This window comes from Tenrec ecaudatus, chromosome 2 (genome assembly GCF_050624435.1).
Source record: "Tenrec ecaudatus isolate mTenEca1 chromosome 2, mTenEca1.hap1, whole genome shotgun sequence".
In the NCBI taxonomy this organism is placed as follows: domain Eukaryota; kingdom Metazoa; phylum Chordata; class Mammalia; order Afrosoricida; family Tenrecidae; genus Tenrec; species Tenrec ecaudatus.
Window position 1 is genome coordinate 23479627 of NC_134531.1, and position 26277 is coordinate 23505903.

General features: G+C 40.1%; 1 protein-coding gene across 1 annotated transcript in view; it reads left to right on the forward strand.

Moving 5' to 3' along the window:
- The window catches only part of LOC142439905 (speedy protein C-like), a 146909-nt gene that overhangs the window by 58628 nt on the left and 62004 nt on the right, over nt 1–26277 (forward strand). The window contains 3 exon segments of the mRNA XM_075542602.1: nt 24017–24258; nt 24260–24341; nt 24419–24746. Of these exon segments, the coding sequence (XP_075398717.1) occupies nt 24017–24258; nt 24260–24341; nt 24419–24746 (652 nt within the window).

A 26277-nucleotide genomic window follows, 5' to 3' on the forward strand; every position in this document is an offset into this window, starting at 1 on the left:
ATTCAAGTTCTGTCTTCCATCAAACATTTAATCAAGTTCTTAATTTAGTCAAGTTCTTCGTCAATTCATTAATGGCACCACTCTTCCCCCACTGTCCATCATATGTTCAGTGTGATTCATTGCAATGTCTCATTAGAAAGCATAGCTGAAGTTGAACTTTCCAGAAGCATTATGTTGGTGATACCATATACATTCTCTATGACGGAAGAGGCTTCCTCTACAACTCTTCTCGCTTCCCCCCTACCCTTCCCAGAATTGCCTTTGACAACTATGATCTGCCAACAGACCCTTAGAAACAACCTAAACTTTTACTATTTCAGAATTTGTGGCCATCAAGTCACTTTCCACTCAAAGCAACCCTCCAGGACAGAGTGGAACTGACCCTGTGGGTTTCCAAGCCTTTAAAAAAAATCATTTTATTAAGGGCTCATCCAACTCTTACCAGAATCCAGACATACATCCATTGTGTCAAGCACATTTGTACATCTGTTGCCATCATCATTCTCAAAACATTTGCTTTCTACTTGAGTACTTGGTATCAGCTCCTCATTTTCCCCCCTCACTCCCCGTTCTCCCCTCCTCCATGAACACTTGATAATTTAGAAATTATTATTATTTTGTCATATCTTACACTAGCTGACATCTCGCCTTACCTACTTATCTGGTCTCCATTCACCATGGAGGATGTTGTACTTTATACTTTATAGGAGCAGATGGACTCCCATGGGGTGACCTGTGGTTAGCTGTCTAGCATATAACCCACTGTGCTACAAGGATTCTCTCATCCAGCCATTAGACGTCTTAAAACTCTTTCAACCTCCCCATTATCATGCCCCAATTTTCACATTTTAACATCTGTTAGAGGAGACCCCTACTCTGTATACTAAGTTCAATTCATAGCAATATATAGTAGTGGCTGAACCCATCCACCTGTAACTGGCCTTACCAGTGACAGTGAAGGTTGCAGCTATTCACTGCTGTAAACAGACACCTCCACACTTCTCCTCCAGTTCCTGGCTCTCCTTTACTTCACCAGGGGCATTTCTTTTAAAATTCGAATGCTCTTGTTGTTGTTAGGTGCCTCCCAGTCTGTTCTGACATATGTTTACCCTAAGGCAGCGATTCTCAACCCATGGGTCATGACGTCATTGGGAGTCAAAGGACCCTTCACAGGGGTCGCTAGATTCATACCAGTAGCAAAATTACAGTCATGAAATAGCAGCGAAAATAATGTTATGGTTGGAGGTCACCAGAGCGCCAGGAACTCTACTAAGGGGCAGTGGCATTCGGAAGGCAGAGAACCACTGTCCTAAGGGTAGCAGAAGGAAACACCACCTGGATCAGAATCATCCTGACAATTGTAATTCTAAGCCCATTGTTGCTGCCACTGTGTCAATCTACCCATTTGGGGACTTTTTCTTAAAGGCACAAGAATAGAATATATAAGGAACATGCATACATGCACACATATATGTCAAAACACTTTGCACATTTATGAAAAAGTCCTTATTTTGACTTTCTATATATGAATAGTCTTTAGAAACATGAGCACATATTATAAATATATTTTATAATGATACACATAAATGATCACAACGTGTTGTGTACAGTCTTAGAGGGGAACCATTTGTTTAGATGCTGCTTACAAATAATCTGTTAAAATAGCAAATCTTTATGCATTACCAATTACTGGGATGTTATTTGTCTCTTTAGAAAGGAATTTCAATTAGCTCATTGTTTACCTGACGTTACTAAGTGGTCTTTGTCTCAAATGCCACATTCCTTTCATTGAAAAATCATTTACACTAGAAGTTATAGTTCTATATAAATAATAATCTATATCTTATCAAGGGTTCAGTAGGGAGGGTGGGTGGGGGAAGGAGGGGACAGAAATTGGGAGCTGATATCAAGGGCTCACATGGGAATAGAATGCTTTGAAAATGATGATGGCAACATATGTGCAAATGTGCTTGCCACAATGGATGAATTTATGGATTGTGATAAGAGCTATAAGAGCCCTCAATAAAAGTATTTGATAAAAATTAAAATTAAGGGAACCAGTGGAGAGATCTGGGTGGCTGGCCCCAGTAACAAATATTAAGTGGATGCCTGCCCCTCCCCCCAGAATAATTTGTTCCAAAGGACGATATTGAATCTGCAGCTCTGTGAGAGGGTAATATCCGATTGGAGCACACGGGAGCAGATGAAGGGGGAGTTGGAGAGATTGGGACACATCCTGGACCACCAGGCCCTGAGGATGATGACCCCAATTAGAGCAGCCAGTCCATACAGAGAACCACATGGACAGCCCCACTATGAGATATGATGTCCCTCACTGACCCATGCCCCTGTAGGGGACAGCACCTGAGACACAGTGTGGGAATTGTGTCCAACCTGATCCTACCACACCATGGCAAAGCACTGGGGGAGTGCAGCAGAACAGCAAGGGAATGGCAAGGGAGCGACAAGGTTCCCAGGGAATGATGAAAGTGGACTTTGGGGTCAGGGTGTGGTGCCCGAACAGACTGGACTGGAAAATATTCCTAAAGGCCAACAAACGAACCTTGAACTAACTACAAGCTTTTCTTTCTTGATGTGTTTTGTTTCATTATTTCTCAGTTGTTTGTTGTTGTTTTGTTGTATACTGTTGCTTGGTTTTGCTCTGTCTTGTTTTAGTGCATGTTATTATCTCCGCAGGTCTGTCTAAATAAGATAGGCTGGATGAACTATCTGGAGGAAAAACAACGGGACCAACAATCCTGGGGGAAATGGGATAGAGGGAGGTGGGAGGTAAGGAAGTGTTGTTTACAAACCCAGGGACAAGGGAAAAACAAGGGATCCAAATTGGTGATGAGGTGGGTGTGGCAAGCCTGGTAGGTAATGATCAACGGTAAGGTAACGAAGAGGTATAGCTGAAACCCAGGTGGGCACAGAGCATGATAGTGGGACAGGAGGAAAGACAAGGAAAATATAGGAAAGTGCTAGAAGTAAAAGGGCAATTATAGAAGTCTAGACAAAGCCATGCACATAGGCAAATATATATATGAGGATGGGGAAATAGATCTATGTGCCTATATTTATAGGTCTAATATTAAGGTAGCAGAAGGACCTTGGGACTCTACTCAAGCACTCCCTCAATGCATGAATACTTTCTTCCATTAAATTGGCAATCTATGATGCTCACCCTCCCAACACAACCGCTGAAGCCAAACAAGCAAATGTGGTGAAGAAAGCTGATGGTGCTGGGCTATCAAAAGATATAGCGGCTGGGGTCTTAAATGCTTGAAGATAAACAAGCGGCCATCTAGCTCAGAAGCTCAAAACCCACATGGAAGAACACACCAGCCTGTGTGATCACGTGGTTCCGAAGGGAGAAGTTATCAGACATCAAAGAAAAAAAAATCATACCATTGAGTGCACACCTCCATGATATGATTGCTGAGGACAAATGGGTGCATAAGCAAATGTGGCAAAGAAAGCTGATGGTGCCATGCTATCAAAAAAGATAGTGTCTGGGGTCTTACAGGCTTGATGGTAAACAAGCGACCATCTAGCTCAGAAGCAACAAAGCTCACATGGAAGCACACCAGCCTGTGCGATCATGAGGTGTCGAAGGGATCATGTATAAGGCATCATCAGAAAAAAATAATCTTACCATAGTGAATGAAAGGGGAAGTGCAGAGTGGAGACCCAAGGCCCATTTGTTGACCACTGGATATCCCCTTGCAGAGGAGGAGATGAGTCAGTCAGGGTGTGATGTAGCATCAATGAAGAATGCAGCTTTCCTCCAGTTCCTAAATGCTTCCTCCCCCCAACTATCATGATCTGAATTCTACCTTGCAAGTCTGGATAGAGCAGAGATTGTACACTGGTGCAGATAGGAGCTGGAGGCACAGGGAATCCAGGGTGGATGATACTTTTAGGACCAGGGGTGTGAGGGACGATACTGGGAGGGTAGAGGGTGAGTGTGTTGGAAAGAGGGAACCGATTACAATGATCTACATGTGACCTCAGAAAAGTGGGGTAAAGGGAGATGCCAGATATGGCAAGATATGACAAAATAATAATTTATAAATTATCAAGGGCTCATGAGTGACGGGGGAGCGGGAAGTGAGGGGAATAAAAAGAGGACTTTGTGCAAAGGGCTTATTGGAAAGCAAATGCCTTGAAAATGATGAGCGCAAAGAATGTACAAATGTGCTTTACACAACTGATGTATGTATGGATTGTGATATGAGTTGTATGAGTCCCTAATAAAATGTTTAAAAGGAATAAAAGGAATCACTGAAGAAATAGTAGGGCTTGAAGGGCTCAAATAGAAAGTAAATGTCGAGAAAATGATTATGGCAAAAAAATACAAATATGCTTGATTTAATTGATGGGTGGAATGTTATAAAAGCTGTAATATCCCCTAATAAAATGATTAAAATTGAATAAATAACAATTAGTTAATTTAAAAAATCTTAAATATTAAGAAACAATGGATTAATTTGATTATTCATTGTGCTTTTGCTTAAAAATGAGTACTTTGAAATAACTGTGACTTACTAAACTGAAAATAGTATATATCCATGTAACTGCAATTAGCACAACAAACAAAATATTCACAGCACCAATAAACCAAAATTCCAAACTCTGATAGTATCATATCATTGTGAAATTGAATTATTCATTTTGTTATTATTTTAAACTTTTTATATATGTTGGATGTTTTCTTTGGTTTTTAGAGACTATCATCTAAAATTATGTGATTATAAATATCTACTTTTGACAGTTCAGTGCTAGCTTGGACTGCTAATATTATGAACAATAAAATATATCTAATAGAGTATCTATGATTATGCTCATATATGTATTAAAATATCTATTTGTGGATATTTTTAAAGATAATTATTTATATAGAAATAACACAATTATTTTCTATCATCACTATTAGTAATTTAATTATTTATTTTCATTTGCTGTATTTTCTCTAGAAAACACTGAAAGACAACGGATATTACAAAATTCACAGCCTGCATACAGTGACCTTTGGTTTATAAATCAACTTTTTTTTATTATTCAAGATTTCTAAGCTCCATAAGTTAGTTATTCTTTCTATGTCTATGTTTCCTTATTCATAAAATGAAACCAATAATATAGCAAACCTCAATGAAATAATAACAATGTGTAGGTACAATAATTCAAGTTACGAATTGTATGCAAAGATGGATATACATTACATTCTCCTATAAATAAATAAGTGTACTTATAATAAGGGCACATTAGTCCACTAGTTGCCTACATTTAGGCTCAGTTTTTAGAATTTAACTTAGAAAGGAATGGGAGATTAAGGCCAGGAAATTGGAAACATTTCTCTTCAATAAAATAAAAAAATAAAGTTGAAGAAGAGATGGTTGGAAAATACCTCAGGATACATGGGATAGGAAAAAAAATACAGAGTAGCAAAGAAAGAAACAGTTATACAAAGGAGAACAGGCCATTAAAAAATGTAATGATTCTTAATCCTTAATTCCAGCTATTAAAATAAGAGAAGAAGAATTCTATTGTGATGCTCTTGTACTCCCATGTTGTTCAACCTCATTTTCCCTTATACCATTGCTTTTCCTGAGATTCCTCTTGTCACTGTTCCCTGAAAGAAATATTGATTGAGTGATAAAACAAATCCAGTTACATGACTGTAGTGATCTTATTTCACAAAAGAGTCTGGAGAAATAAATGCATCCTTGGAGTAAACTTCAATTCACTTAGCAGTTTTGAAATTTTGAAATGCCAAACAAAGGAACATGTCAGGGGAAGTAACAGCTCAAAAAGAGCAGGAGTCAGAATGATCTAGAGAAAAAAGGGGGGGAATAAAAACCAAACACTCATCTTAAGAAGTAAACCTGGATAAAGGGAATGACATTTTTAAAACCATTCTTGGAAACTTCCAGGATAAGAATCTAGCTATGTCATGGATTTATACAGGTGACACCTGCATCTCTTTCTAACTTCTCATCTTTGTCTTCTTTTTGGAGTTTTTTCAGATAATTGATTCCCAAAATGTATAGGCTTTCAGCATGTGATTTAATAAAAATCGGGTGTAGCATCCACACTGCCTTGGCTAGATACTTTAAGGTGACTGGAAAACATGATTTTAAAAGAGGCTAAAGATTCTATACTTGAGTAACCACCAGCAATGAAGCAATTAGTGAAAACAATCACATTCAGATTTAGATCTAGAGAACTATGGAGTCAGTTTTAAAAAATTGAGATATTACTTTTAATGCTGATAGAAAATAAAATGATGAATCAGCATGAAATCACATGATGGGACTGGTATCTATGGTCTGATAGCAAAAATGGCCTGAAGCAGTGGAGAAACAACCCCTGTTGGCTTAGTGTACTACGAGTTGGTCACCAGTTTGAATCCTCCAGTTGGTTCATAGGAGAAAGGTATACATTTCTATTCCCGTGTAGATTTATAGTCATGGAAACTCAAAGGAATAGTTCTTTCATGCACTTATAGAGTCACTGTGAGGCAGAATTTATGATGGCAGTGGCTTTGTTTTATTTTCTGAGTATCAAAATAAAATTCAACAGTCTAGGTTCAATGATCAAGGTTCAATCCATAAAGATGATAGTTCAGTTAGCTGGTAAAGCAAACAAAGCAACATTGAAAAGAAGCAAAAAATCAACAATTATTACAATTACTTAAACTTGTTGCTGTATTGGTACACTCAGATTTGGTCCACAAATTTCATGATCCAGGAAAATTAAAAATACAACCTTGAGTATATCTTACCTAAATGTCCAGAAACTCTCATATATAAAGGAAGACCTGAAGAGCTGTGGGATGACATCTAGAACGTCATATATGAAGAAAGGAAAAGGTCAGTAAATAGACAGGAAAGAAAAAAAATGTCAAAGTTGATGTAGGAAAAGACCCTGAGATGTACTCAGTGATGCTTCTCATATCATGCAAAATGTTGTCCATAGGATTTGCCAATATTGCAACTGGAGACTTAAATTATAATTTTTTTCTTTAGTTCTTGCAGTTTAAGATATGCTAAGTTTATTCTTGAAGAGTTCTAACATCTCCAATCTAAGGTTGATTATACATTCAAGCAAGATGCATTGGCACTTATTGGCAATTGGTATGTAAAATATGAAAATAAAGAGGAAGGAACAGCCATTGGAAAATGTGTTCTTGGTGTTGGAAATGAAGCTGGAGTCCACAAGATGTAGTTTGCAAGAGCAACTACTTATTCATAACAAATACCCCCTTTCAATAACACAAATATTGACTATACCCTTATATTTCTCCCAATGGAACACACAGAAACCAAACTGACTACATCTGTGGGTAAAGACGATGGGGAGCTCATTATCAAATACAATAGGGGCTAACTGTGAAACAGACAATCCATTTTTCATGTGTAATTTCAGGTTGAAGTCAAAGAAAACGAAAACAAATCTACATGAGCCAACATATGCCCTTCAATCTATTCCATCTTAATCTTGAGAACATATCAAGAACATATTTGATTCATTGAACACTAATGAAAGAGAACCAGGTGAGTTGTGGGTGGACATCAAGAACATGCAGGAAGAAAGCCAAAGGTCATTAAAATGACCAGACAGAATGAAAATGTCAGCGTGCTTTTTAGAAGACACTCTGAGACTTGCTGTTATTTTAGAAGAGTCGAGGCAAATGAAGAAAATTGATGAAGTAAAAAAGTTGAATAGAAAATATCAAAGGGCAGCTTCAGTAGACAGAGTAAAGCATTTGTTGGATAATAGCTAGTCAGTCCTAGTAATAGTAGCCTTGTGTGAAATAGAGTGAAACATTGCCCAACCTTGAGCCATCATCACAATTGTCTTGTTTGAGCTGGTTGTTGAAGCCACCAAGTCAATGCATCTCCTTTTCACTGACCTCCAATCATCTACATTGAGTTACAATCCATACTGAAAACTCCAGTGTTTAATCTTCAAGTGTTTTAAATCCTCTTGGCTTTCAGCAAGCAAGGATTTGTTATGCAAAAATCATAGCTTAATAAGCTTTGCTCCAATGCTTAAATTTCAGGGAGTCCAGCTTCTCAGATTATTTGCTAAGCAAGTAGATTGGTTATGTCTGGTGAAATGATAAAACTCTGATACACAACTTCCTTCATTTCAAACAGTGTTGTATCCCTTTGTTCTGTCTCACTGACTTTGTGGTTCTGTGTACAGGGTGCCCCCGCCCCAACACAATTGAATTTCATTTCTTATTATTTCCAACGATATCATATTTTTCTATGATATGCAGAGTTGAATGCCTTTGAATAGCCAGTAAAGGAAAAATAAACATATTTCTTGTATTCTTTCAGCCAAAATTCATTCCAAAATCAGTACAGATATCCATAATTATAAGTCCTTTTCTGAACCCAGCTTGCATTTCTGGCAGTAATCTCGATGTCCTAATGCACACATTTTTGAATTATGTTTTACAAATTCATTTTTATGTAACATTAATGAAATTGTTCAATCATTCCTACATTCTGTTGGGTCACCTGTCTTTGGCAATGCACGGATATGAATCTCTTCTAGATAGTGGGATAGTTAGCTGTCTTCCAAATTTCTTGTCATAGAGTAGTAAGTGCTTCCAGCACTGCATAATTTTGTTGAAACTTATCAGTTAGTGTCCTTTAAATTCCTGGATTCTGCTTTTTCAACAGAGCTTCAGTGCAACTTGAAATTATCCCTGCAATACCATCAATTTTTCACCATATGCTACTTATTGAAAAGGTTCAATGTCAACCAATTATATTTGGCAGAGTGGTCTGTATGTTCTTTCCACCTTATTATTTAAATGGTGTTATTGGAAGATAATTAACATAACATGCAATTTACTTCTTCAATCATATTAAGAAGAGTTGTAAAACAATGACCACAATACATTTCTGAACATTTTGTTCTCATAATTATTGCTAGTGGCCCTATTTCCTCTCAAAATCCCTGTCATGCCCCCAAAGGACAGTTAAAGTTACTGTTCTTATAGAGAAAAAAATTAACAAACAGACAGAAAATGAATAAGAACAACAAAGCAAAATGGATAAAACCTGAATCAAAAAAGAAAATAGAAAAAATAAAATAAAAATAAAATCAAAGACAAATTTAAAATGGATCATAAGTGAAAGAAAATGATAAGGAGGTAAATTTCACTCTCACTGCCTCTGCAATGATCCACTTTCCAATTCATTCTGCATGCGAGCGAGGGCATTCACCTCCCTGGTTGATGGCCAGGGAGTATCCACCAGAGGCTTCAAGTGTATTCTCCCTCATTTTTTCTTAAACTGAAACAACTTTAAATGGGTCGCAAAGGAGATAAAATCATAAGATATTACATTTTAACTGAACTACATCTGCCACAATTGACTTTACAATGTTCTCAGTCTGCTAACAAGGCTCTTCCCATCCCTCAACTATGATCAGATCTAGTTACTATCTCTACAGATTTACCTCTCCTAAATTCTATGTAAAGAAATTAATCCAAATACAAACAGGAAAAATACACGCAATACCAACAATGACCAAACAAAACAGAAAAACCTCTATCAGAAAGCAGAGAATATTTTTTTTAAATGGAAGGAAACCTAAAATGTGCTAAAAGGGCAGGGTCTGCCACAATCAACGTGACAGTGCTCTCTGTCTGACAGCAAGAAGACTGATGCCCCAAAGGTGATAAATAATAAAATCCAAAGACCAAGGAGAGAATGGTATTACAGTTTAAATTCTGAACAGAAAGTTTGCAGAAAACTATGAAAGACAGAGAAAGCCCCAGATCCATTTTCAGGGTACCAATATGTATTAAGCCTTTGGTAAACCCATGTTCTTTATGATGCTTCCTGCATTATTAAATATTCTGTCTATAGAATCTTTTAATATATAAAATCTTTTAATATTTCACCTCAATTAATGAGGTTTTTCTTCTTTTTTTCCAAATTTAAATATGATAAATGTCTTATTCCTGTTTGGCTTCTTAGCTTTAGGTCATTACACATTGTACCATAACCCTGTCTTCTTTGGCTGCCTTTTAAATTTTTTTCTGTTCAGTTCTTTTAGTTTGTCATTTATTCCATTTGCTTTAGTTAGCTACTGCACATCCATAAGCAAGTTTCTTTTGACACCAATTTAGTTTTTTCTTTGTTTCGTTTTCAATGACTTTTTGTTTTTTGTTAATTGCGTTCTTTTCTTCTTTAAAATAGTCAGATCTCCTTTCTTTAGTGACAGTGTGTTACAGTTGTATTTGTTATAACTTTTAATATTAGATTGGATTGACTCAGGATTGTATTTTGGTTCCTGTTGACTTCTTTTAATTTTCTTCTTTTTAAAACCTGAACTTTAATCTAATTAATAGATAAACAATTCCACATTAGACCATTAGCTTTGTTCAACTGATGATATTGAGCTTCTCCATCATCTCTTCCCACAGATGCAGCCAATTTGATTCCAGTGTATTCCATCTGGCAAGATAAATATGTATAGCTGCTGTCTATGTTATTAAAAAGAAATACTTGCAATGAAAACACCATTTGTAGAGTCTTTTGAAACTCTAGAGTGTGAGCTGTAGTTTCATTTCTATTACCAAGGCCATATTTTTCAACTATTGGTACTTTGCTTCCAACATTTGGAGTTCAACCACCAGTAATTATAAATATAAGATTGATTGCAAGATTGATCAATTTAGCAGTGAGGAAATGTATAGAATTCTTCAATATCTTCACCACTAGCTTTTGTGCATAAATTTGAATAATGGTCATTTGGTTAGATTTCGTTGAAGGTGGATAGATATAATCCAATCACAGCTAGCATTGTACTTGAAATGTTCTTTTCAACATACATGAACCACCATTCCTCTTGATTGAGTCATTCCTGATTAGCTGATTCAAAACAATCAATAGTACTTCATTCCAGCCCACGAATGCCTAGGATATTGATATTTATATTCTCCATTTCAGTTCTTGATGATTTCCAATTTTATCACTAATGGATGATTTCATCTCTTTTTCTCATTTTGAGTTGTGCCACACTAGCAAATGAAGTTTCAGGTACGTTTGCTCCATCCACATCAGTACGGTGGAGGCAACTTTGAGGAGGTGCTTTTGATTCCATTGTAAACCAATGTCTTCAGATTTGAGGAGCTCATCTTCTGATACTATATGAGACAATGTTTCACTGATGTTCATGAAGTTTCCGGCGACTAATCTCTCAGTATAGGAAAGCCTATTTCTTATTCCTAGTCTGTTCTTAGTCTGGAATCTGCACTGAAATATGTGTACCATGTGTAGGCTTGCTGGTATTTAAAACACTGGTGGCATAGCTTTCAGTATCACAACAATACACAATCCACTAGAATACAGCAAATTGTAAGATGAGTGGAAGTGTATAATTACAAATATATTGAAATTTAACTGATTGATATATAAATTATTTCATAATTAATATTGGACTCACCAGTTTTTCTAAATATATATCAATTCAATTGGCCATATTACATTTTCAAAAAATGTGTACTATCTTGATCGCAAGTACTGTTTTAACTTTTCCTTGTGCAAGTCCATCCAGTACTTTTCATTCCAAAGCATATATATCTTGTCAGGGACCTTTTCAGACAGACATCAAAGCAAGACTATGCTATATAGATCCCAGACACAGAGAACAGATCTGAAGCAGTGAATCAAAGAGGAGTATCCCCTGAGAGTTCATTTACTCATTTCTTTCCACTATAGTGAAAAATCAAAATGGTAAATTCTAAATTCAAAGAAAAAGATTAACTCTGGAAATTACTCTGAGATAAATCCAGTGTTCAGTCAGATTCTAATCTACCATCAATTTAACCTTTGAATGTTCTCATATTTTTTTCTTTATCACTCAGAATACAATGGATTTATTACCTTTCTTTTTATCATCTCACCTTAATTTGTCCTTCTAGAATGTGCAGGTATGTGTGTGTTTAAGGGATTTTTAAGCATTGCATTAAAGTTTGTAAAATATTTCAATGAATTATTTCATTTATCCCTCCTATTAATTCTGATATGTGAATAATTGTTTATTGCATTTTAATTTCTAGAAAAGCGCATATAAATCCAGGAACATCCTGAAATACAACAGAAAGCTTTTATTTTTGAGTAGCCTCTCTTCCAAACATAATATGTTCATCTTATATTGAGATGACTATTTCTCATACAGCAACCACAGGGATGATATTATTTCCCTCCAAAGATATAATTTCCATAGATTTTCTATTGATATTATTGTGCAGTTACTCTATTATAAAGATGAGCAGTTGGACAATAAAAAAGCAACTAAATTCTGATATAAACAAAGGATCTTAAGTTCATTACTATTTTAGCAATGTACAAAAATTTAAATTTAGCATGATCAATTTTCATTTTGTATTAGTTACTATTAATTATAATTGTATATGCTTTATTTTTATAATAATTTTACAGAAATATTGTGTATAAAATGCAGAGTTCCTATATACTCTTTCTCTTACCTGCATACTGTTTCTTAAAATTGTTAACACATTCCATACCATTACTACGATACACTCACTACAACTATTGCTCCAGTATTCAAACCTTAGCCATAATTTACATTAAGGCTCCCTCTCTGTTGTACACAGTTATATGAATTTTGAAACGTGAATGATGCCATGGGTGAACCATTGTAGAATCTTATAGAAGAACTTTCAAAACTCCAGTTGCTCAAATCTATTCATCCCAAATTCCTTATTGTTGAGCTCCTGGAAACCAGTGATATTTTATTATATTTTTACTGTCTTTACAGTTTTCCTTTTTCTAGAGTCACATAGGTGGATGCAAAAGGACTTTAACTTTTTCCTATAACTTCAAATAACAATATGAGTTTTTGTTATGTAAAGTTTTAATTTTAGCAGGGTATTGTTTTTAATACTTCATGATGTAGATGCACTGCATGAATGTTTATTTATCTATTCACTTATTGAAATACATTTGTTTCCAAGTTTTGAAATTATGAATTAAGCAGTGCTGCAAGTGGAACACTAGAAGTAATAGTGTTACTATTAATAGCAATAATTCAGAGCCTCCAAAGCATGCCTCGTGTGTAGACTAACAGATTTTAAAGCTTCCGTCTGTGCCACAAAGGAGAGCCTTCTCTCCTCTAGTAAAAGAGCTGACATTGCTGAGAACCAAGTCCAGAGTCTCATTATGCAAGTGGCTGAATTACAAGGGCAGCTGAATTGAAAATCTAGAGCAGTATCTGATACCAAAGTGAGGGCATTGATTGGGAAAAGTTGGGACCCTGAAACATGGGATGGGAACATATGGGCTGATGATCCGGAAGAGGATATTGAGCCCTTAGAAACAATTGATCCACCCCTCCCAGCTGTAAGTATTAATTTATAATCCACACCTGAGCAGATTAGCCAAACTATTCAAGTTGTTATGCCAGGTGGGGCTGCATCAGTAGCATTGCCTGAGGGAGATGCCTTACAAGATATTGATGAGAGCACCCAGGAAACACCCTCACCACCCATTATTTCTGCTAGAACTGTCACTAAAATTAGGACACAGAAAGCTCCTAAAGGTGAGGTTGAGATTATTACTCAAGAAGAAGCATGCTATACTCATAAAGGTCTGCTGAAGTTTTCAAATACGTACAAGCAGAAGCCTGGGGAATATCCCTGGGAATGGTTACTAAAGGTGTGAGATACTGGTGCATGAAATGTAATATTAGACCGGTCTGAGTTTCTGGTTATGGGACCCCAAAGCACAGACTCTTCTTTCAATGTCTCTGTGAGAGAGGCTAAGAGAGGATCTAATTCTTTATTTGGTTGGTTCAATGAAGCATGGACTGCAAAATGGCCTAGATTAGACCAACATGAAGTACCTGATCTACCTTGGTACAATGTAGAGGAAGACATGCAAAAGCTTAGAGAAATCGGAATGTCCTGAGGACATACTCTTTACCACAACCATAAGGAACAAATTTATGAAGTGGGCCCCAGCATCTTTTCAGACTGTTATAATTGCTATTTTATGTGCAGCAGGATTAACAGTGGGCACTGCCCTAAGCGAACTCTGACATTTGCCCACATGGGGCTGATTTGTCCCTGTGAAAGGTAGAGGGCAGGTGTCAGCACTGAATCAACAGAGACAGGAAACAGGGTGGGTATGATTATAATAGACAAGGTTTCAGTAGTGATCAAAGCAACCTGTCTCCTGTGGAATCATGGCATTGGCTACTTACCCACAGTGTCCTTAGGAATGAAATAGATAGGGAGCCTACTAAATATTTACATGATATATACAGGTGGAAGGATGGTAGATCAGGTGAACAGCAGAATAGACAGTCATGATCGCTCAATCAATTCCCAGATCTGAGCCAGTTCACAAACCCACAACCCCTTGAATGAGGGGAGGCCGGGTCCCTTTGAAGGAGGACCCTGCTACATCAATGAAGGTTTATACCGTTAGTCTTTCTCCTAGCCTTCCCCAAAGGGGCCTGCAGCCTTTCACAAGAGTGACTGTTCATTGGGGGAAAGAAAATAATCAAACTTTTGGGGGATTACTGGACACTGGCTCAGAACTGACTCTAATTCCAGGAAACCCAAAGTGTTTCAAAGTTGCACCAGTCAGAGTGGGGGCTTATGGAGGTCAAATTATCAATGGAGTTTTAGTTCAGGTATGCCTCACTGTGGGTCCAGTGGGCCCCTGGCCCATACTGTGGCTATTTCCTCAGTTCCAGAATGCATCATTGGAATAGACATACTTATTACCTGGCAGAACTCCCATATTTGATCCCTGAAATGTGGAATAAGGCTATCATGATAGCTAAGGCCAAGTGGACACCATTAGAACTGTCATTGCCTAGGAAAATAGTAAACCCCCCAAAATATCACATTCCTGGAGGGATTGTAGAGATCAGTGCCACCATCAAAGACTTGAAAGATGCAGGGGGTGGTGATTCCTACTACATCCCCATTTAGCTCACCTAATTGGCCTGTAAAGAAGAGAGATGGATCCTGGAGGATGACAGTGGATTACTGTAACTTAACCAGGTGGTGACTCCAATTGCAGCTGCCATTTCAGATGTGATTTCATTGCTTCAGCAAATTAATACTTCTCCTGGTACTTGGTATGCAGCTATAGATCTGGCTAATGCCTTCTTCTCCAAGGACCACCAGAAGCAGTTTGCTGGCAGGGGCAACCATATACTTCCACAACTCTCGCCTAGGGGTACATGAACTCTTCTTCTCTGTGCCATGATTTAGTGCGAAGGGACCTTGATCACCTATTACACAAAATGTCACTGGTTCATTATATTGGTGACACTATGCTGATTGGACCCACTAAGGAGGATGTATCAAAGACTCTAGATTCATTGGTACAATATCTGAATACAAGAGGTTCGGAAATTAACCCAATGAAGATTCAGGCACCCTCCACAATAGTAAAATTACTAGGGGTCCAGTGGTGTGGGATATGTCAAGATATTCCTACTAAAGAGAAGGATAAGCTATTTTATTTGGCACCACCAATGACTAAAAATGAGTTACAATGCCTAGTGGGCCTCTTTGGATTTTTGGTGCAACATATCCCTCACTTGGGTGTTCTACTTTGACCTATCAAGTGACATGAAAAGCCTCCAATTTTGAGTGGGGCCCAAAACAAGAAAAGGCTCTTCAACAGGTTCTACATGTGCAAGCTGCTTTGCGACTGGGACTATGTGATCCAGCCGACCTAATGGTGCTAGAGGTGTCAGTTGTACATAAAGATGTAGTGCGGAGTCTTTGGTAGACCCCTATTGGTGAATCACAGCATAGACTGTTGGGATTTGGGAGTAAATTCCTGCCATCCTCTGCAGACAACTGCTCCCCCTTTGAAAAACAGCTGTTGACCTGTTACTGGCCCTTGGTAGAGACTGAACGTCTCACCATGGGCCACCAAGTCACCAAGAGGCCTGAACTACCCCTCATGGACTGGGTATCATCTGACCCACGGAATCATGAAGCTTGACGTGCGCAGCAACACTCCATTGTTCAATGGAAATGATATACACAAGACTGGGCCAAAGCAGGAGGAAGTGGCCCAGCTGCCCACAGTCTCTGTTCCTGTCACATGACCTTCTTTCTCCCAGTCTGCACCTACGGCCTCCTGAGGAGTTCCTTGCCATCCTTTAACTGAAGACCATCCTTGGTCTATGGATGGCTCTGCACGATATGCAGGTGCCACTTATAAGTGGATATCATATCCCTTTCTGGGATCTCCCGAAAGGGCAGTGGTGAAGGGAAACCTTCCCAATGGTCAGAACTTTGAGCAGTGCCCCTGGCAGTTTAGTTTTCATGTAAGGAAAAATGGCCAGATGTGAGACTGTATCACTGATACATGGGATGTGGCTAATGGCTTGGCTGAATGGTGAAGGAATTGGAAGGGCTATCTTTGGAAAATTGGTGACAAGGAGATGTGGGAAGAGATATGTGGATAGACCTCTCTGAATGGGCCACGAAAGTAAAGGTAATTGTATCTCAAATAAATGCTCACCAAAGTGTTACCTCTGAAGAGGAGGGATTTAGAAATCAAGTGGATAAGATGACCTGTGCTGTGGAGACTGGTCCTCCTCTTTCCTCTGCCCCTCCTGTGATCGCCCAATGGGCACATGAACAAAGTGGACATGGTGGCAGGGATGGAGGTTATGCTTGGGCGCAGCAACATGGACTTCCACTCACCAAGGCTGACTTGGCCACTGCCACTGCTGAGTGCCTCATTTTCCAGCGGCAGAAACCAACATTAAGTCCAAGATATGGGACCATTCCTCGGGGAGATCAACCAGCAACTTGGTGGCAGGTTGATTACATAGGACCACTTCCATCATGGAGGGGACAGCATTTTGTTCTTACTGGAATAGACACCTACTCTGGATATAGATTTGCCTTCCCTGCACGCAATGTTTCTGAAAAAAAAAACTATTCATGGACTTACAGAATGCCTCATATATTGGCATGGCATCCCACATAGCATTGCTTCAGATCAAGGAACTCACTTCACAGCAAATACAGTGGGCAATGGGCCCATTCACATGGAATCCACTGGTCATACCATGTTCCTCATCATCCTGAAGCTGCTGACTTGATAGACCGATGGAATGGACTCCTAAAGACACAATTACGGCGCCAACTAAGTGGTAACAACTTGTGGGGCTGGGGCAATGTTCTCCAGGAAGCTGTATACACTCTAAACCAGCAGCCAACATATGGTGCTGTGTCTTCAATAGCCAGAACTCATGGGTCCAGGAACCAAGGGGTGGAAACTGGAGTGACACCACTCACTATTACGCCTAGTGATCCCCTTGCAGCATTTTTGATTCCTGTCCCAGCAACCCTATGTTCCTCAGGCCTGGAGTTCTGGTCCCGAAGTAAGGAACTCTCCCACCTGGAAACACAGCACGGATTCCACTGAACTGGCAGCTGAGAATGCCCCCTGGCCACTTTGGACTTCTTATGCCTTTGGATCAACAGGTCAGGAAGGGTGTCACTGTACTAAGTGGTATGATTGATTCTGATTACCAAGGAGAAATTGGACTGGTACTACATAATGGAGGTAAAGAAGAATATGTCTGGAATCCAGTAGATCCCACAGGCCGAATCTTAGTGCTACCATGCCCTGTGATTAAAGTAAATGGTAAATTACAGTAACCCAATCCTGACAGGACCTACAATGATCCAGAACCCTCAGGAATGAAAGTCTGGGTCACCCCACCAACCAAAAAACCACAGTCAGCTGAGGTACTTGCTGAGGGCAAAGGTAGTACAGAATGGGTAATAGAAGAAGGTAGTTCTATCAGTTATGACCACATGATCAATTACAAAAGTGAGGTTTGTAATTGTCAGTGTATTTTCTTTCTATGTGCTTATTACATATCTTTCCTTTGTTCAGGTATGATATATTGGATACAATTGGACTCAGTGTGTTTTCATTTATATAGATGATTGATGATAAGTATAAATGTGATTTCACCAATTTCTGGAAATTATGTAAGTATATATGGGTAAAGAATTGTGTACACGTGCCAGGCTGGCAAGGGGTGGATGGAGGCAGTTAGTTTATTGTGCCAGCCTGGCCGATAAACACATGTGGGATTAATTGAAGGACAGAGAGATAAATGCCTCGGTGAGCTTGCCTTTCTTGTCTCTCGCTCTCTGATCATTCGACCAGTATGCGGCTTCCTTGCTGTCTGTGCTTCAGTTTGCAAGGTACGCTACCTGTGGGACACCTAACCTGTGGACTATGTCACTGTAATTTGAAGTTCCTTCAAAACCTGCTTTGCCACACAATTGGATTCTACATCTCTTGAACTGGGACTGACTATTGATTACCTGACTAACTGTTGGTTACCTGGCTGACTGTTGGTGACCTGCCTTGCTGTTTGCTACCTGTGCCTGGATAGCCTGAATTTGTCTAAAGAGGACTACCTGGTAGCCCTCAAAGCTCGAAAGACTGCCAGTGTTTCACAACTGTCTCATGGGAGTGAGTTGCACTAAGCCATTTGTACTGCTTTATTATTTAACTGTTTATTGCTTGTGTTATATATCAATCTATCTGTATGTATATATATATATATATATATATATATATATATATTTATTTGCAATCTGTTTTTGTCTCTCTAGAGAACCCTGACTAACACAGGCAGTATAAACATTCACATACAGGTTTATGTGTGGGCACATGTTTGTAATTCATTTGAAGAAATACCTATCTCTGGTATTGCTAGATCACATGATAAATCTCTTTTTAGCTTTATGAAAACAAAGCAAACCTGCCTGATTATCTTTTTCAGAATGTTCATGTATTTTAATGGATATTACATCAATCAATGTCTTCATTCAGCACAACCAATTCTTGATTATGTAATACTTTAAAAAAATATTGATTACATTGTGATACATAGCATAAGGGAATATGTCTTAACTGCAAAACTAATGAAAATCCTAACCTAGCCAAGATGACAAAAAATTTGACAATCATACCAACAAATGAGTTATTGTTGTGCCACATCCTCACCAGAATATGGTGTTGCCTGTGCTTTGGATTGTAGCAATTGTCACAGTTTTGAAGTATTATCTTATTGTTGTCTGACTTTGCAATTCCCTAGAGCTCTGGTAGTGTATTTTGTTCTGTATTTACCTGCTAACTGTAGGGTCAGAAGTTTAAACCCAACTGATATTCTACTGGAGAGAGATGAGGTTTTCATTTCTTGTAAAGATTTACAGCCTCTAATTGGGGTCATCATCCTCAGGGCCTGGTGGGCCAGGATGTGCTCCACTCTCTCCAACTCCCCCTTCATCTGCTCCCGTGTGCTCCAATTAGATATGTCCCTCTCTTGGAGCTGCAGATTCAATGCTGTCCTTTGAAATAAATTCTTCTGGGGGGAGGAGCAGGAATCCACTTAATATTTGGTACTGGGCCAGCCTCCCAGACCTCTCCACTGTTTCACTACTCCATGCCGAAATGAGATATGATGTCCCTCACTGACCCATGGCCCAATCCCAACACACCCAGGCAAAGCACTGGGGGAGTGCAGCAGAACTGCAAGGGAATGGAGTGGCAAGGTCCCCAGGGAATGCTGAAAGTGGACTTTGGGGCCAGGGCATGATGCCCCAACAGACTGGATTGGAAAACACTCCTAAAGGCTAACAAATGATCCTTGAACTAACTACAAGCTTTTCTTTCTTGTTGTGTTTTGTTTTGTTCTTTGTCAGTGGTTTGTTGTTGTTGTTTTGCTGTATACTGTTGCTTGGTTTTGCTCTGTCTTGTTTTTGTTCATGTTATTATCTCTGTAGGTCTGTTTAAATAAGATAGGCCGGATGAACTATTTGGAGGAAAAACATCGGGACTGACAGTTCTTTGAGGGAGACATGAGAAGGGGGGGGGGGGATAGTAAGGAAGTGGTGTTAACAAACCCAGGGATAAGGGAACAACACGTGATCCAAATTGGTGGTGAGGTGGTTGTGGCAGCCTGATAGGGAATGATCAAGGTTAATGTCATGAAGAGGTATACCTGAAACCCAGGTGGGAACGGAGCATGATAGTGGGACAGGAGGAAACTCAAGGAAAATAGAGGAAAGAGCTAGGAGGCAAAGGGCATTTATAGAGGTCTAGACAAAGACATGTACTTATGCAACTATATATATGAGGATGAGAAAATAGATCTATGTGCATATATTTATAGGTCTAGTATTAAGGTGGTGGAAGGACCTTGGGCCTCTACTCAAGCATTCCCTCAATGCATGAATACTTTTCTTCTATTTAATTGGCATTCTATGATGCTCAGCCTTCTGACACAACTGCTGAAGCCAAAGCGGGTGAACAAGCAAACGTGGTGAAGAAAGCTGATGGTGCCCGGCTATCAAAAGAGATAGCAGCTGGGGTCTTAAATGCTTGAAGATAAACAAGCGGCCATCTAGCTCAGAAGCAACAAAGCCCACATGGAAGAAGTACACCAGCCTGTGTGATCACATGGTTCCAAAGGGATCAGTTATCAGGCATCAAAAAACAAAAAAATTATATCATTGGGTGTACACCTCCATGATATGATTGTTGAGGAAAAACGGGTGCATAAGCAAATGTGGTGAAGAAAGCTGATGGTGCCCAGCTATCAAAAGAGATAGTGTCTGAGGTCTTAAAGGTTTGAAGGTAAACAAGTGGCCATCTAGCTCAGAAGCAACAAAGCCCACATGGAAGAACCACACCAGCCTGAGCAATCACGAGGTGTTGAAGTAATCAGGTATAAGGCATCATCAGAAAACAATAATCTAACCATAGTGAATGAAGGGGGAAGTGCAGAGTGGAGACCCAAGGCCCATTTGTCGACCACTGGAGATCCCCTTGCAGAGGAGTCTAGGGGAGAAGATACAGCTTTCCTCCAGTTCCTAAATGCTCCCCACCTCCTGCCCCTCGCCAACTATCATGATCTGACTTCTACCTTGCAAGTCTGGATAGAGCAGAGGATGCACACTGGTGCCGATAGGAGCTGGAGACACAGGGAATCCAGGGAGGATAATAACTTCAGCACCAGGGTGGTGAGTGGTGATACTGGGAGGGTAGTAGGTGAGTGGGTTGGTAAGAAGGAACCTTTACAAGGGTCTACATGTGACCTCCTCCCTGGGGGATGGACAACAGAAAAGTGGATAAAGGGAGACACCGGACAGGGCAAGATATGACAAAATAATAATCTTTCAATTTTCAAGGGCTCCTGAGGGAGTGGGGAGCAGGGAGGGAGGGGGAAAAAGAGGACCTGATGCAAAGGGCTTACGTGGAGAGCAAACATTTTGAAATAGATGAGGGCAAAGAATGTACAGATGTGCTTTACACAATTGATATATGTATGGATTGTGATAAGAGTTGTATGTGTCCCTAATAAAATGTAAAAAAAAAAAGATTTACAGCCACAGAAAACCAAAGAAGTACCTCTCTTCTATAGGTGGCTACTAATCAGAACTGACAAAATTGAAGTGAATTCGGTTTATTTTGGGGAATGTCACCAAGGAATTTCTGGGTTGTGTAACATTGAACACTTGGAGGCTCACCTAACGTTTGAAGGTTTGCGTCTACCTCAGTTGTTCTCATTGTGCTCACGCATAATCGCATGTGCATCAGGAGGAAGTGGTATCAATAGATCACGGGGCGTTTGTTGCGGTAACATCAGTAAAGGTGTGTGTCTGGGTTGTAGACTTTCACTATAGTTATTAAAACTTTACCCTGTGCAAATAATCAGAGAAGCTGGTTTCTGTGAAGAAGAATTGGCATCAGGATTGAAAGGAGGCTTACTAATGACCTGTGCTACTTGGATAACAACATCTTGATTGCTGAAAGCGAGGAATACTTGATGCACTTGCTGACGAAGATCAAAAAGTGTAGCCTTCATTATGGATTACAACTGAATTTAAGGCAGACCCAAACCCTCATAACTGGACCAATAGGTAATATCACTATCAGTGGATAAAAGGTTGATGTTTTCAAGGACTTTCTCTTGCTTGGAATCATAACCAATGATCATGGAAACAACAAGCAAGCGATCAAAGGACACATTGCATTGGGAACCCTTCAGAGTATTGAAAAGCAATGACATTACTTTGAGGATTAAGGTATGCCTGACCCAAGCCAAAGTATCCCTAATTGCCTCAAAAGGATGCACGGTTCTACATTGAATAAGTAAAATTGAAGAAGAATTGATGCTTCTGAATTGCAGTGTTGGCAAAGAATATTGACAGTAGTATGGTTTGTTGAAAGGACAAACAAGCCTGTCGTGTAAGGACAGTCAGGCTACTCCTTAGAGGCAAGGATGATGAAACCTTATCTCACTTTGCACATGTTGTCAGGGCACAGTAGTACCTAGAGAAGAACACCATGCTTGATAAAGTAGAGGGACAGTTAAAGAGAGGAAGTCTCTCAATAAGATGGATAGACACAGTGGCTGCAACACTGTTCTAGCTTCGGAACCATTGGGAGAAGGGCAAAAGACTGGGCAGTATTTCATTCTGTTGGGTATAGGGTCACTGTGGGTTGCTACTAACTCAATGGCAAAAGGTCCTCAGCATCTTTACTTCTACTAAAGAGCTTTAGGAGTTGTGTCAGATAAGTGTTGTATGCTAACCACAAAGTCAATGGTTCAAGCCCACTAGTCACTCCAGTATAGTAAAATGAGATTATTTTTCTCTAAACATAATCTATATGCAACCACTATGATTTGAAATAGACTCAATGGAAGTGTTTTTTTTTTCTTTGTATTTCAGAAGTATTTTGGAAGAATGGACCGATGATCTACAATTGAAAATTCTATATAATACTTTCCTCCTATACACAGAAACTCATCATGAGTTGAACAAACCTTGACAACAATTGGTTTTAATGGCATATGATGCTGAAATATTTTTTGTATACAAATTTGTCCTCTGTGTATCATCTTCGGTGAAGCTTCTACTTCAGATCTTTTGTCCATTTTCAAATTAGGGTGTCTGTTTTATTTTTGGTTTCATAATAAGAAATATCTATAAAAGATATGTTTTGCCAATATTTTATTAAGTCTTTAACTTGCCTTTTATTCTTTGCATGGTATCGCTCACAAAGCAGAAGATTTTTCTCTTTAAATATAACCAAGTTGAACTTATCAATTATTTTCTTTTATGGGTCACACTCTGGTGTTGTATGAAAATTGGTTTAATTATGTCATCTCTTATATGTTGGTTAAACTGTTAAAAACAAACTTCCTTTGCTCTAGAACTGGTAAAGCAGGACGTTTTGTTTGTTTGCTTGATTTTTTCCCTCCACTGAACACTAGCTATTGCTAAGGAGATTGGAGCATGGTTTTAAAATGTTCTCTTTCCCTTGTCTAAAGAATTCATAGATTTTTATCTAAAAGCTTCACAGTAAAAACCTGGTGGGACCACTGAAGGCATATCTCACAAACTTGTGTCCCACTCCATCGTCTAAAAATATAGCTTCAGAAGTAAAGTTCCTCAAGTTCTACCACCTCTGCTTTCATCTTTTAATCAATTGCTCCTTAAATAAACTTAGCTGATGCTTGAAGTACTATAGACATGTCTGCTCTCAGTGAACTGTGATTCTCTTTATCAGTTTCTATCTCCATGGGGTGGTTTATCTAGTGAACTCAGTGCAAATCTATAACATTTTGGAAAAGTTATGGATATATAGTTGTTCATCTTTTATCTTTTTGTTAAGAGAATTAAAACATCCAAACTCTCTACATACCCTACTGGACATGAGTTCTCATTTACTATCATTTAAAATATATATAATTATATTTTATCGATCATCGAGTGAAGGTTCTTGCTGAGGTCAGATCCCTCTGCCCCACTTTCCCTGAGCCGTGCCCTTCTGAGAGATGAGTACTGCCCAAGACCCACCACTGCTCACATGGCGGCCACCCTCGTAACCTGGGGGGCCGGAGCTGTCCCGGTGGGAGCGGCAAGTCTCTCCTTTCCCGCCAGCACCAGGAGCTACAAGCCTTACTCCAGCAGTTCCTCTCCCAAGACCCCTGTTTCCAGATCTCAGATAAGTACCTCCTGGCCACGGTATTGGTTTATTTCCAGCGCGCCCACCTGCAGCTCAGCGAGTACACCCAGAGCAACTTCTTCCTGGCACTGTGTCTTGCCAATGACATGGAGGAGGACCTGGAGGACCCAAAGTGTGAGATTTTTCCTTGGTGCTCAGCGAAGACTGGCGCCCTTGGGTGGCTGACTTCTGCGCCAGAGGAACAAACTGTGGGTCCGGATGGATTTCTGTGCAGTCGTCAGCCGCCAGTGCTGCCAGGAGGTGAGGGCCGGCATCCCTGGGCAGGAAAACTCAGCTGGGCCTGCCACCTACTGACCCCCTTCCTCTCTTCCCCTCAGGTCATGGCGAAGGTGCCGTCCCACTGGGCCTGGGCTCGGGAGCGTTGTCCCCACCACGGACGTGCTCAGAGGAGCTACCCAGATGCCGCAGTCTCCTTGCCTCCAGGTCCTGGGCTCTCTCCACCCCAGTGTTCTCTCTGTGGCCAGCCCCCACGCTGCCGCCATTACCACGCCCACTTCTTATCTGAGTGCCCCTCTCCAGCCCCTGGGAGGCACTGCCCTGCCATGCGGGCTTGTCTCACTGTGGCCGCAGAACCTAGGGGTCAGGACTTCCTCATGGTCCCACCCACCCCACTGTACCTGATTCCAGGCTCCTATAGCTTCCAACGTGAGTGGGCACAGGAGCCAGGAGGAAGGCAGAGGAGCCAGGAGTGGGGGGCAGGGTGGGGAGGCAGGAGCTCCTGTCGGCTTGATCCTATGTCCCCCACCCAACAGACTTCCTCTCTCAGCCCAGCTCTGCCCTATCTCCCCCTCCTCCTCCCCCCCCCCCTCAGTCCTTTCCTAGCTGTGGATATGCCCTGGGCCCTGACATTGAGCAGGGCGAAGTGAGACCACCAGCTTGTCCACTGACCCTTCTTGCCACGAACTACAGCCCCCTGGCCCGGTCTTTCTGGCCTCAGGCTGGCAGTGCTGCCCACAACCCCAACGCTGTTATCTCATCCTGCAAGTTGTACTCACTCTGGCCCTAGTCGGCTGGATCACATCCAAATCCACATCCACAGGACGTCAACTGTACATAGGCGCTGGCCTGGCTCCTTGACCCAGGGAAGGGGGGGGGCTTGGTGGGATGTGGGCACCACCATCCCCAACTCTAGGCCAGGCCAGTGCTGCAGCCTGGTATCATAGCCTGAGACCTCCATTTCCCCTCCACCACCACCATTACTCATGGATGCAGAGACCCGCACAGGGTGGGTGGACTCCAGCGAGGAGGACAGCCTGTCAGAAAGACCCTGGACCTTATTGAAAACACAACACAATGACAAAAATGATGTCAAGCTAGATGTGCCTACAGAGCCAAGTCTGCTTTGGAAGAAAAATTGGTCCCCACTCCTCCTGCCTGCGATAAAATATAATGTTATGGCATATAATACATTTCCTACCCCCCAAGAGACAATGGGGACCCAGAAAAAATGATATATTATCTATTAGTTTGTGTCTTGGCATAATAGCAACTTGGTCATTAAAGAATGGGCTATCATATCTCTGAATGATTTCAGACAATACTCTAAAAAATTGGAAATCTAATTATTTAGTGCTATCAAAGAGCTCGGGTAGCATAGTAGTTACACCTTGGATGATTAACTTCAAGGTCAACCTTTGAAAAGCACCATCTGCTCCCAGAGAGAATATAGAACATTCTAATCCCTAATGATTCCCAGTCTCAGAAACCTTCCTATGAGTTGCAACTGACTCGATGGCAGCGAATTTTGGAGTTTATATTCCTATATTCAATCATATATGTCTAGTTTTATATTATTTTATTTTAAATGAACTATCTGAGTTTATGCTGTTCTTGTTAGGTGCCATTGAGTCTGCTCTTATGCCAATCCTACACACAATAGAATGAAACACTGCCCAGACCTGCACCATCCTCACGTTGTTACAACCATTGAGTCAGTCTGTCTCAACGAAAGCCTTCCTCTTTTCTTTGCCTTCCCTTGCATCAAACATGATGTCCTGTCTCCCCTGACAACCTGTTCAAAGTATGTCAGACTAAGTCTTGCTGTTCTTGCCTCTAAGAAGCATTCTGGTCCTTCTTTCAAGAGGGATAGTTTGTCCTGTAGCAGTCCATGGTACTTTTAATATTCTTGGACAACACCACAAATCAAATGCTTCAATTCTTTTTAGATCTTCTTCCT